The sequence below is a fragment of the Carcharhinus amblyrhynchos genome, chromosome 35 (genome assembly GCF_965287045.1).
Source record: "Carcharhinus amblyrhynchos chromosome 35, sCarAmb.v2.hapA, whole genome shotgun sequence".
NCBI lineage: Eukaryota > Metazoa > Chordata > Chondrichthyes > Carcharhiniformes > Carcharhinidae > Carcharhinus > Carcharhinus amblyrhynchos.
The window spans coordinates 10,029,690-10,043,248 of record NC_137358.1 but is presented as its reverse complement, the minus strand read 5'-3'; the positions used below and the strand labels follow the sequence as shown (position 1 = coordinate 10,043,248).

The 13,559-nt window shown below is 47.1% G+C and overlaps 1 protein-coding gene across 1 annotated transcript in view; it reads left to right on the top strand.

The window, feature by feature from the left end:
• Nucleotides 1–13,559, top strand: part of LOC145361717 (BAR/IMD domain-containing adapter protein 2-like 2) — a 50,717-nt gene extending 37,158 nt beyond the window's left edge. Inside the window, exons 13-14 of the mRNA XM_080217641.1 lie at nucleotides 11,556–11,596; nucleotides 13,182–13,559. Of these exons, the coding sequence (XP_080073767.1) occupies nucleotides 11,556–11,596; nucleotides 13,182–13,257 (117 nt within the window). The 3' untranslated portion in view covers nucleotides 13,258–13,559. The remainder of the gene's footprint in view (nucleotides 1–11,555; nucleotides 11,597–13,181) is intronic.

The window sequence follows — 13,559 nt, the reverse complement described above, 5'->3', positions numbered from 1 at the left end:
GCAATCGAACCCGGGTCCTTGGTGCTGTGAGGCAGCAGTGCTAACCACTGTGCCGCCGTACCGTCCTTTGCGTCCAGTGGGTCTTGTAGAAAATTCAGTGCATTCGCTCTGATGTAGTCCAGAAAACCAGGTGATGAAGGGTAGAACTGGAGCCAATACTTACACATTTATTTACACAGTGGCAGATTGTCATCGGCTTCAGGAAGCGTAAAGGAGAACATGCCCCTGTCTACATCAATGGGGATGAAGTAGAAGGGGTCGAAAACTTCAAGCTTTTAGGTGTCCAGATCACCAACAATCTGCCCTGCCCTGCCCCCCCCCCCCCCCCCCCCCCCCCCCCCCCCCCCCCCCCCCCCGCCATGCCGACACTGTTGTTAAGAAAGCCCACCAATGCCTCTACTTTCTCAGAAGGCTAAGGAAGTTTGGCATGTCAGCTACAACTCTCACCAACTTTTACAGATGCACCAGAGAAAGCATTCTTTCTGGTTGTATCACAGCTTGGTATGGCTCCTGCTCTGCCCAAGACAGCAAGGAACTACAAAAGGTTGTGAATGTAGCCCAATCCATCACGCAAACCAGCCTCCCATCCATTGACTATCTCTACACTTCCTGCTGCCTAGCATAATCAAGGACCCCACGCATCCCGGACATTCTCTCTTCCACCTTCTCCCGTTGGGAAAAAGATGCAAAAGTCTGAGGTCACGTACCAACTGACTCCAGAACAGCTTCTTCCCTGCTGCTGTCAGATTTTTGAATGGACCTACCTTGCATTGAGTTGATCTTTCTCTACACCCTAACTATGACTGTAACACTATATTCTGCACTCTCTCCTTTCCTGCCCTATGAACGGTATGCTTTGTTTGTATAGCGCACAAGAAACAATACTTTTCACTGTGTACTAACACACGTGACAATAATAAATCAAAAACTGTTTCCCACATCAAATAAAATCGAAAGATTACAAGCATGCACTTCCTAACCCAGGGATCACAGATTCTGTATGTGTCTATCTATGGGAGCTTAAGTGAATCATTGGTTAACATCCACCATCCGAATACAATTAAACGCAATCTATATCTAAATGGCGAATTCACTCAGGTCTCCAGCTGATCCCACACCTCTGATCTGTCTCCACGATTGTTCAATTCAGCCGCTCTCAACCCCCCTTTTGAAATGTTCCAATTGCATTAACTCCCATCATTCTTTCAGATCATAGATCACTCCACCAAAAAACAGAAATTGTCTTCAGCCCCCTCTCTGAGCCGATCACTATCATCAGTCTCCTTTGGTTCCCCTTGCCAATGGGGATGATTGTTTATTCTGTCCTTGCTGCTTCTACTTTGGAACGCCTCCACTGAAACCATCCAACCCTTCTTTGCTTGAAGGAGAACAGCCCCAACCTGTTAAGCCCTGGGCAGCACTTTGGTTAGCACTGCTGCCTCACGGCGCCAGGGGTCCAAGTTCAATTCTCAGCTTGGGTCACTGTCTGTGTGGGGTCTGCACATTCTCCCAGTATCTGTGTGGGTTTCCTCCAGGTGCTCTGGTTTCCTCCCACAGTCTAAAGCTGTGTGTGTTAGGTGGATTGGCCATTTTAGATTGCCCCTTAGTGTCCAAAGATGTGTACATTTGGTGGATAGGCCATGCTAAATTGCCCCTTACTGTCCATAGGTGTGCGGGTTAGGTGGATTGGCCATGCTAAATTGCCTCTTAGTATCCATAGATATGTGGGTTAGGTGGATTGGCCATGCTAAATTGCCTCTTAGTATCCATAGATATGTGGGTTAGGTGGATTGGCCATGCTAAATTGCCTCTTAGTATCCATAGATATGTGGGTTAGGTGGATTGGCCATGCTAAATTGCCCCTTAGTGCCCATGGATGTGCAGGTTAGGTGGATTGGCCATGCTAAATTGCCTCTTAGTGTCCATAGAAGTGCAGGTTAGGTGGATTGGCCATGCTAAATTGCCTCTTAGTGTCCATAGAAGTGCAGGTTAGGTGGATTGGCCATGGTAAATTGCCCCTTAGTGTCCATGGATGTGCAGGTTAGGTGGATTGGCCATGCTAAATTGCCTCTTAGTGTCCATAGATATGTGGGTAAGGTGGATTGGCCATGCTAAATTGCCTCTTAGTGTCCATAGATATGTGGGTAAGGTGGATTGGCCATGCTAAATTGCCTCTTAGTGTCCATAGAAGTGCAGGTTAGGTGGATTGGCCATGGTAAATTGCCCCTTAGTGTCAGGGGGACTAGCAGGGTAAATATGAGGGGTTTATGGGGATAGAACTTGTGAACTGACATGCACAGAACATGACAGATATTAGATCACAAATTGGTCTGTGACCTCACGATGAGCTTGCAGGCCACTCTTAATGTCTTGGTGCTTGCTGTGTGAAGCCTTAATAAGCAATTCAGGCCAAAGCTGGATCCTTTACTAACTTTATATCTTTCCTGAACAGTCAGGAGCGATTTTTTTAACATGGTGCCAACTGCCTCTTTTAAGACCAGTCTTACTGAGTACTGGTCACGTGGTCTGGACAACCAATCAACGCCAACAATGGAATCCTCCAGCCGTGCTGGTCTACACGGTGGAAATTCCTGCCCAACCGCAATCCGCCCACTAAAATTCCAGTGGCAGGCAGGATGGGGGAGTTCCCTTAGTGTAGGGAATCTCCCTGAGCGAGTCAGAGGGAGTGTACAATGACTAAATTAGAATTATAAATTCCCTACAGTGCAGAGGGAGGCCATTCAGCCCATCAAGTCTGCACTGACAACAATCCCACCCAGGCCCCTTCCCCATAACTCCACAAGTTTACCCAACTAATCCACCTAACCTGCACATCTTTGGACACTAAGGGGCAATTTAGCATGGCCAATCCACCTATACATCTTTGGACACTATGGGGCATTTTACCATGGCCTGTCATATTAACCTGCACATCTCTGGATACTAAGGGACAACTTAGCATGGCCAATCCGCCTAACCTGCACATCTTTGGAATGTGGGAAGAAACCAGAGCACATGGAGGAAACTCATGCAGACATAGGGAGAATGTGCAGACTCAACACAGACAGTGACCCAAGCCGGGAATCGAACCTGGGTCCCTGGCGCTGTGAGGCAGCAGTGCTAACCAGTGTGCCACCGTGTCACCATTAGCATGCAGCTAACAAAGCAACCTTGTCTCTTAAGTTTAGCCTATGGGAGTACACCTTCACAGATATATTTTTACCTTCTTTCCCTGTAAATGTATGTTGACCATGATATGCTCTGATCAGTGTACTGTAGGTGTACTTTCTGAGAACAGAGGTTCCGCGGATGCTTTTCCTTCCATTCTTGCCCACCCATTGAATGAACAATCCATTCACACCCAGTAGCTAAGATTCGGGGTCATCAAGGTCAACCAATAGAGGCTGCATGTTTTTGATTTGATTTAACTTATTATTGTCACACGTATTGGAATACAGTGAGAAGTATTGTTTCTGGGGCATCATGGTGGCACAGTGCTTAGCACTGCTGCCTCACAGCACCAGGGACTCGGGTTTGATTCCCGGCTTGGGTCACTGACTGTGTGGAGTCTGCACGTTCTCCCCGTATCTGCGTGGGTTTGCTCCGGGTGCTCCGGTTTCTTCCCACAGTCCGAAAGACGTGCTGGTTAGGTGCATTGGCCGTGCTAAATTCTCCTTCAGTGTACCCGAACAGGCACTGGGAGTGTGGCGACTAGGGGATTTTCACCGTAACTTCTTGCAGTATTAATGTAAGCCTATTTGTGGCACTAATAAATAAACTTTAAAAGAAAACATGTACAGATAAAACATAACGTTCATCGAGTACGTAGGAGAGATGGAATGGAGAGGGTGCAGAATGTAGTGTTACAGTCATAGCTAGGGCGTCGAGAAAGATCAGCTTAATATATGGTAGGTCCATTCAAAAGTCTGATGGTGGGGGGGAAGAAGCTATTCTTGAGTCAGTTGGTATGTGATCTCAGGCTTTTGTAATTTTTTTCCCAATGGAAGAAGATGGAAGAGGGAATGTCCGGGATGGGTAGGCTTCTTGATTATCACAGAATAGAATCATAGAAACCCTACAGTGCAGAAAGAGGTCGTTCGGCCCATCGAGCCCACAATGATGATGATCCCACCCAGACCTTATCCCCATAACCCCATGTATTCATCCCTGACGCTAATGGACAATTTAGCATGGCCAATCCACCTAAACTGCATATCTTTAGGACTGTGGAAGGAAACCGGGGCGCCTGGAGGAAACCCACGCAGACACGGGGAGAATGTGCAGAGACTGCACGGACAGTGACCCGAGCTGGGAATCGAAGCCGGGTCACTGGCACCGTGAGGCAGCAGTGCTAACCACTGCACCACCCTGCCGCCCCATGCTGGCTGCTGGTCAGGATGGAGCTTGTCAGTGTGGGTTTCTGGGTCCACTATTCCGCAGCTGGCGATTTCCCTCTGGGAGACGGCTTCCTCACTGAAGCCCGATAATTTGTGACATGCGCTCTTCTCCCTCCAACTGCAGACAAAATTTGCTTCGATTCTGCTGGACACGACCTCGCAGCCAGATTTCTGGTGGCTTCAGGGCTGCTCCTCTTTCTGCTAAAACGCGGGGACTCTCTGTAAGGAAGCATGGCTTTTTGTGACACCCCACCCTCCGCTGCTTGCAGTGTTTAACCCTCTCCCACTCCGCACAGTTCAAATGGCCATCGCACATTTGCAAATGTCCCACGTGCCATCGTAGACACAACCTCCCCACGGCCAGCCTGGAAACTAATTTAATATTCCATCAATAGCAATAACTTACACAGCATCCCTCATGTAATTAGGGGAGGTGTGGAGGCTTAGTATTGTCACTGGACTAGTAAACCAACGTGGTACAGTGGTTAGCACTGCTGTCTCACAGCACCAGGGACCTGGGTTCGATTCCCAGCTTGGGACACTGTCTGTGTGGAGCCTGCACATTCTCCCCGTGTCTGTGTGGATTTCCCTCCGGATGCTCCGGTTTCCTCCCACACTCCAAAGATGTGTGGATTAGGTGGATTGGCCTTGCTAAATTCTCCTTCAGTGTGCCAGAGTGTGGGGGATTTTCACAGTAACTTCATTGCATTAATGTAAGCTTATGTGTGACACTAATAAATAAATAAATAATCCAGAGACCCAGGGGACCTGTGTTCGAACCACGCCATGGCAAGTGGTGACATTTGAATTCAGTGAAAATCTGGAATTGAAAGTCTAATGATGACCATTGTCGATTGTTGGAAAAACCCATCTGAGTTACTCATGTCCGATTAGGGAAGGAAATCCGCTGTCCTTACCTGGTCTGGCCTACATGTGACTCCAGAGCCACAGCAATGTGGTTGACTCTTAAATACCCTTGGAAAATACCACTCAGTTCCAGAACAATAAAGATGCCCACATTCACTTAAAAAAAAAGTAGTGTCCCAAGCACTTTGCCAGAGATTTATCAGATACAATTTGACACGGACTCACCTAATGAGACCAGCTTGGACTTGCCAACATTAAGGGCATTTAAATGGTCATTGGACAAACATATGGATGATATTGAAATAGTGTCAGTTAGATGGGCTTTAGATTTGTTTCACAGGTCGGCGCAACATTGAGGACCGAAGGGCCTGTACTGTGCCTGTAATGTTCTATGTTCTATGGTCAAAGAAGGAGGTCAAACAAGCAGGAGAGGTTAGAATTGTATAGCTCAGAATGAGGCCCCTCAGCCCATCGTGTCTGTGCTGGCCTTCAAGCACCTATCTGTTAGGGCAGGGAATCTGAAGTTTATTTAGTAGTGTCACAAGTAAGGCTTACATTAACACTGCAAATCTTCCAGTCGCCGCACTCAGGCGCCTGTTCGGGTACACTAAGGGAGAATTTAGCACGGCCAATCCACCTAACCAGCACTTCCGGAGGAAACCAGAGCACCAGGTAGAAATCCACTCAGACATGGGGAGAACATGCAGACTCCACACGGACAGTGATCCAAGCTGGGAATCGAACCTGGGTTCCTGGCACTGCGAGGTAGCAGTGCTAACCACTGTGCCACCTGCTGCACCTAGAGCTCAGACAGAACATGTGGTGGGGCAAAGTAAGATGGGGATTCGCTGGAGGAGAACAGAGATGAGTACATTAAGGGGACAAATAGCAGACTTGAACTGGCAAAGTATTTGGCTCGGACTGTCTGGTTTGTGCACTTTGTAGGTTATCCCCTTCTCCATGCTGAGATGTGACCTCTACATGTGCTCCTCCCAAGGACCCGGGCTCCCTCCTCTGTGGTACACAGTTATCGAGCACTCGATTCCTCTCCAGTTCGGGGTGCTATCATTTTGCCACTTCCCTCTCCCCCAACTGACAGTTCGACTGAGATCAGGCATCAATTCAGAGGGCGATACAAGGCCTGAAACACTTGGCTGGGCACAAGCCTGCTACCGTGAAGCTTGTGCTTAAAGCTTCCAAACACCCACTTGGGCCGATGTGTGCATGTGAAGACTAATCGCTATGGAATCTACAGTTAAGGGCCAGACCAGAAACTCCAAGATATATTTCTGAAGTTTGCCTGGACCCTAACGTTTCCTCTTGAATTTGGCATTAGAGTGAACAAAAGATGTTTCACTCAAGGTAAGATTCAAGTGACCCACTAGGAAGCTTTTACCAAAAAAATTATTTAAGAATAAATTAAATTTGTTAGAATATAACAAAATTATTTCAAATAACTTTTACCAGTTAAAGCACTTAAACACGATGAAGTATAATTCTTAACAGCTAGCTATCTCTATTGTTCTAATTTAGAAATATCCCCCATAAATCCCTTCTTTAGAACCAGTTAGCACAGAAACCAGAGGAACAAGATTTCCAACATTTTGACACCCCTGGAGAATGTTCTGGACAGATACTTGTCTTCTACTTCTCATGCAGCACCCCCCAGAGAAAGCTCCATCAGCAAACACCAGAATCTCAGAGAAAGAGAATCATAGAATCCCTGTAGAGCAGAAGGAGGCCATTCAGCCCATCAAGTCTGCATTGACCACAATCCCAACCAGGCCCTATTCCCGTAACCCGCATATTTACCCCGCTAATCCCCTGACACTAAGGGGCAAGTTAGCACGGCCAATCAACCTAACCCGCACATCTTTGGGCTGCGGGAGGGAAATCAGAGCACCAGGAGGAAACCCATGCAGACATGGGGAGAATGTGCAAACTGCACAGAGACAGTGACCCAAGACAGGAATCGAACATATGTCCCTGGCACTGTGAGGCAGCAAAGCTAACCACTGAGATTTATTGCTTAGCAGATTCCAGTCTCCAGACTCCGAAAGGAGCAAGAGATATAGAGAAAGTGACTTCTCTCTAAAGATCCCAAAAAGCAGGCTAACTTGAGTTCTCTGTGAAAGCCGAGCCCCGCCCAGTCATATGACCTTACCTGTCAATCGACCTAATGAAGCCCCACTCTGAAATGCCAGGGGAAAACACACAATAACAGAACCCTGCATTAGTTCAGATTAAAGCAAACATGGTGGCAGTTAAGATCAATTTACGCTGCCGTAGTAATAATATGGTGCTGCTGGATCCAGACAAAATAGTTCCAAATGCATCAGATCCTGCACAGGAAACATGACTAAACTACATTTCGTAAAGGCACAGTATCATCACATTAATTGGCGAGATTTGGAAATGATGTGGGTATGCCGGCGTTGGACTGGCGTAAACACAGTAAAAAGTCTGACAACACCAGGTTTTAGTCCAACCTATTTATTTGATAATATTCTCACTAGCTTTCGAGGGGACAGCCTCTTCGTCAGGTGAATGGAGAGAACTCTCCATTCACCTGACGAAGAGGCTGTCCCCTCGAAAGCTAGTGAGAATATTATCAAATAAATAGGTTGGACTAAAACCTGGTGTTGTCAGACTTTTTACTGTGTTTACGAGATTTGGAAAGCCATAGTTAATGGGCTCCAGGTGGTGTGTCCCTCTCTATAGTTAAGTAGACAGTCCTTGTTGGTGCAATTGCCAATATTTGAAGATTCCGCCACTTTAATTGAAACCATGTCGGATGCCAGCGATGATCTAAATGATGAACAGATGTGACTATGCAGTGAGAGAGGGTTGACATAAATTATGACTTTGACCTTTCCTCCAAATCTATGCATGTACGCCTGTCCTGATCTGTGAGATTCCACTTTTTCTCTCTCTATCTTTCCCTGGAGTGTCAAACTACTTAAAGATAAGACCAGTTCTCAAATTAAGCCACAAGGATCTGAGCCTGAATAAATGCACAATCGAAGGGGTGATTGGTAAGGTTTTCTGTGCATTTTGAACTTGGCTGCCAATATTCTGGTGTTGAGTGTTTCCGCTGACCTTTCTGTCCTCACAGAATCCCTCCAGTGCAGAAGGAGGCCATTTGGCCCATCAAGTCTGCATTGACAACAATCCCACCCAGGTCCTATCCCCGTGACCCCACATATTTACCGTGCTAATCCCCCTAACACTAAGAGGCAATTTAGCATGGCCAGTCCAGCTACCCTGCACATCTTTGGACACTGAGGGGCAATTTAACGTGGTCAATCCACCTAACCCACACATCTTTGGACACTAAGGAACAATTTAGAATGGCTAATCCACCTGCCCTGCACATCTTTGGGCACTAAAGGGCAATTTAGCATGGCCAATCCACCTAACCTGGACGTCTTTGGATACTGAGGGGCAATTTAGTGTGGTCAATCCACCTAACCTGCATGTCTTTGGACACTAAGGGGCAATTTAGCATGGTCCTATTCCGTCCTTGGGTGACTGTGTAGAGTTTGCATGTTCTACCCATGTCTGTGTGGGTTTCCTCCGGGTGCTCCTGTTTTCTCCCACAGTCCAAAGATGTGCGAGTTAGGCGGATTGACCATGCCAAATTTCCCCTTAGTGTCAGGGAGGGTAGCAGCGCAAATATGTGGGATTAGGCCTTGGGTGGGATTGTGGTCGGTGCAGACTCGATGGGCCGAATGGCTTCCTTCTGCATGGTAGGAGCCTATGATTGTATGATCTACCCTATCTATATCCCTCATAATTTTGTATGCCTCAGGCAGGTCCCCCCGCCTCAGCCTCCTCTGCTCTAAGGTAAACAACACCAGCCTACCCAGCCTCTCTCCATAGCTGTAACACTCCATCCCAAGCAACACCCTGGTGAATCTCCCCCGCACTCCCTCCTGTGCAATCATATCCTTCCTGTAGTGAGATGACCAGTTGAAACAGGGTGTCAATTTCTGAACTTTGTCAGTTCCGTTTGTTGTAACTGGGATGCTGATGGATCAAAGACTCTGTGGAGAATAAATACTCAGATCCTTTGGAGAGAGAAGGAGAGAGATGACAGTAGGTGGTGCTGTTGCATTAAGGACGGTGAGGAACACGTTCGGCCTAGACCCCCATCAGCCTGTTCAGCTGCGAGAGACACGTCAAGTGTTCAAATCCCTCACCCATGACTAACAATGCTGTCATTGCCCACATTCTCCGAGAAGGAGGGATGCCCAGTTGCAGAGGAGGAGGTTGTGGGTGGGGGGGTTGGGGGAGTGTTGGCTTACACATGGCATTCAGCCCTATTTCATTCACCAGCGGAAACAGGGGCAATTCTTTGATAAAAGCAAAATACTGCGGGTGCTGGAATCTGAAACAGAAAATGCCGGGAAGTAGAATCATAGAGCCCTACAGTGCAAAAAGAGGCCCTTCGGCCCATCGAGTCTGCACCAAACACAATCCCACTGAGGCCCTACCCCCATATCCCTGCATATTATACCCACTAATCCCTCTAATCTACACATTCCTGGACACTAAGGGGCAATTTTTTTTTAGCATGGCCAATCAACCTAACCCACACATCTTTGGACTGTGGGAGGAAAGCCACGCGGACACGAGGAGAACGTGCAAACTCCACACACACACTGACCTGAGCCGGGAATCGAGCCCAGGATCCTGGAGCTGTGAAGTAGCAGTGCTAACCACTGTGCTACCGTGCCACCCTTCATCCTGCTCTGACAAAAGGTCATCCAGACTCAAAATGTCAGCTGTATTCTCTCCCCACGGATGCTGTCAGACCCGCTGAGATTTTCCAGCACTTTCTGTCTGTGCGTTGGACAATTGTGTGTTATGGACTGTCGTCGTTCTCAATGATGGATTCTCAGTGGGCGACACGGTCAGCACTGCTGCTTCACGGCGCCAGGGAGCCAGGTTTGATTCCTGGTTTGGATAACTGTCTGTGTGGAGTTTGCACGTTCTCCCCCATGTCTGCGTGGGTTTCCTCCGGGTGCTCCGGTTTCCTCCCACAGTCCAAAGATGTGCAGGTTAGGTGGATTGGCCGTGCTAAATTGCCCCTTAGTGTCCCATAATGTGTAGGTTAAATGGATTGGCCATGGTAGTGTCAGGGGGATTAGCAGGGTAAACATACGGGGTTACAGGGATAGGGCCTGGATGGAATTGTGTTGGTGCAGACTTGATGGGCTGAATGGCCTCCTTCTACACTGCAGTATTCTATGATTCTGGTGGTGTTGTTTGAAGGCTAATTTGGGGTCTGTTATTTCAGAGTTGGTGAGGGGAGACAAAATGGACAACCTCATTTCAGTGTCTGAAACTTCATGTGACCCCAGAGTGACAATTTGGAGGAGATTAGAGGGACAAGACAGCCCTCGAGCCTGGTGTGGTGTGTAGAGAGAGAAGTTTCTGACAAACATGCCCTCTCCCCCAGCCTATCCCCACAACTCTGTACATGAATGGCACAGTGGTTAGCAATGCTGTCTCACAATGCCAGGGACCCGGGTTGAATTCCGGCCTCGGAAGTCTCCCCGTGTCTGCGTGGGTTTCCTCTGGATGCTTCGGTTTCCCCCCACAGCCCAAAGATGTGCAGGTTAGGAGGATTGGCCATGCTAAATTGTCCCTTAGTGTCCAAAAATGTGCAGGTTAGGTTGATTGGCCATGCTAAATTGCCCCTTAGTGTCAGGAAGAATGATGAGTAAAATAATTGGGGATATGGCCTGGGTGGGATTGTTGTCAATGCAGGCTCGATAAGCGGAATAGCCTCCTCCTGCACTGTAGGGATTCTATGAAATTTATTATCAGACTGAACGCTCGCAGACAGTGAAACACATAAAACAAACTTCACCTAAAAGCTGATATATTGTAAAAATCTACATTGCAAATTGGACTCGTGCATAATTAAGGCTTTATAATTCTTTCCCCATAATTCTTCACCACGTAAAATCTTGAAGTTTAATTTCTGCAGAACCTTTGTTATGTGTGACTGCCAATTACACGGGGGAGCAAGTTTTATGATATCAGCGTAATAGGATTTTGTACAACAGAAGATGTTAGTGTGAGATAGCTCTCCCCCCCACCCCCACTCCTCTCCATCTACAAAACTATCACAGTTCATAAACCCTTTTGTAAGCATGAATATATGATTTATAAAAGCACATGTGTGTATCTGTCTGTCGCTGAGAGTTTCAACTGAATGTATTGTGACATCCTGTCTCTGAACGAACAATGATAACCCCAAATTCCCTCTTGTCTTTTTAGATCTTAAGTGGCACAGATTCCCAACCGGAACTCTTCCCGAGGTAAGGTATATTCCTGGTCCAGCGATTCTCCAGAAAGAGGGCGTGCTTTGAACAATGCTCGCTAACATCAGTTGTGTTTAGACTTGAGGGCTAACATTTGGCACAGTTTGTTCGTTAGCCGAAAGAATCACTTTTGTAGAATCATTGAATCATTAGAATCCCTGCAGTGCAGAAGGAGCCCTTTTGGCCCATCGAGTCTACACCAACCACAATCCCACCCAGGCCCTATCCCCATAACCCCATGCATGGTTCCCCTCTGACACTAAGGGGCAATTTAGTATGGCCAATCCACCTAACCTGTACATTTTTGGATACTATTCTAATAACTACAAAATCGAAAAGGGCGGAAGGATCTTTTTTGTTTTGTGAGGAGATTTAACTCCTGAACAGACCAGGCTGGGATAGGATTGGATTGACTAGCAATCTCTGCTTATTGGAAACTGCAGAAAGGTTGACTTAGAACTGGAGTCAACCGCATTGCTGTGGCTCTGGAGTCACACGTAGGCCAGACCGGGTAAGGACTACAGATTTCCTTCCTAAAGGACATTAAGTTTAAGGTTTCTTTTATAAGTGTCACGAGTAGGCTTACATTAACACTGCAATGAAGTTAATGTGAAAATCCTCTAGTCGTCACACTCTGGCACCTGTTCGGGTACACTGAGGGAGAATTTAGCATGGCCATTGCAACTAACCAGCACATCTTTCGGACTGTGGGGGGAAACCGGAGCAGCCGGAGGAAACCCACGCAGACATGGGGAGAATGTGCAAACTCCACACAGACAGTGACCCAAGCCGGGAATTGAATGGAGTCCCTGGCACCATGAGGCAGCAGTGCTAACCACTGTGTCATCATAAGTGAACCAGATGGGTTTTTCCTACAATGGTTTCATGGTCATCAGTAGGTTCTTAATTCCAGATATTTTTTATTGAATTCAAATTCCCACCATCTGCTGTGGCGAGATTCGAATCTGGGTCCCCCAGACCATTAGCGGAGTTTCTCGATTAATAGTCTCGCAATAATACCACCAGGTTACCGCCTCTGCTCGTACAAAGGAGAGCATTGGAAGGAGGAACAGGTTCAAGGTCGAGCGGCCCTCACCTGTTCCAATATCTAACGTTCTGTTGAAATTTCAGAGAATGAGAGGAGAAAGGGGTGGCGCAGTGGTTAACACTGCTGCCTCACAGGGACCGGGGTTCAAATCCCGCCACGGCAGATGTTGGAATTTGAATTCAATTTTAAAAATCTGGAATTAAGAATCTACTGATGACCATGAAACCATTGATTGGGTCACTGTCTGTGCGGAGTCTGCAAGTTCTCCCTGTGTCTGCGTGGGTTTCCTCCAGTTTCCTCCCATAGTCCTAAAGACATGCTGGTTAGGATGCATTGGCCGTGTTAAATCCTCCCTCAGTGTACCCGAACAGGCACCGGAGTGTGGTGACTGGGGGATTTTCACAGTAATTTCATTGCAGTGTTAATGTAAAGTGACACGAATAAATAAATGAATTTTAAATGAACATTAGAAGGGGAACGGATGTGAATTCTTTTTTACTCTTTGTTTGAAATCTTTCTCTCTCGCACTTCCAGGGGAACCAATCCTTTTGCCACGGTGAAACTCAAACCCACTGTCACTAACGACCGATCGAAACCCTTCGTGAGGTAAAATGGACGCCTTCAAAAACAAATCCCGTTGCACTTTAGACCAGCGGCAGGAAGAGCACGATCAGGAACATTGATTTATTTTCCAAACCCTTTATCGTGCCCTTGCGTCAAGACGCCTGAGGGAAATAAAAATCTAATCTTCTGCTGGGGAGGATGTTAATTAGGAACTGCATCAATGCTTCTACTTTCACGATGCCTGGAAATTTTTATGATTAGCAGCTTAATTACAGAAGCCATGCAATGGGAGATGACAGGCTGCCATACATTCTCCTCAGTGATCCTGATTTAGTGAACATTATTAAC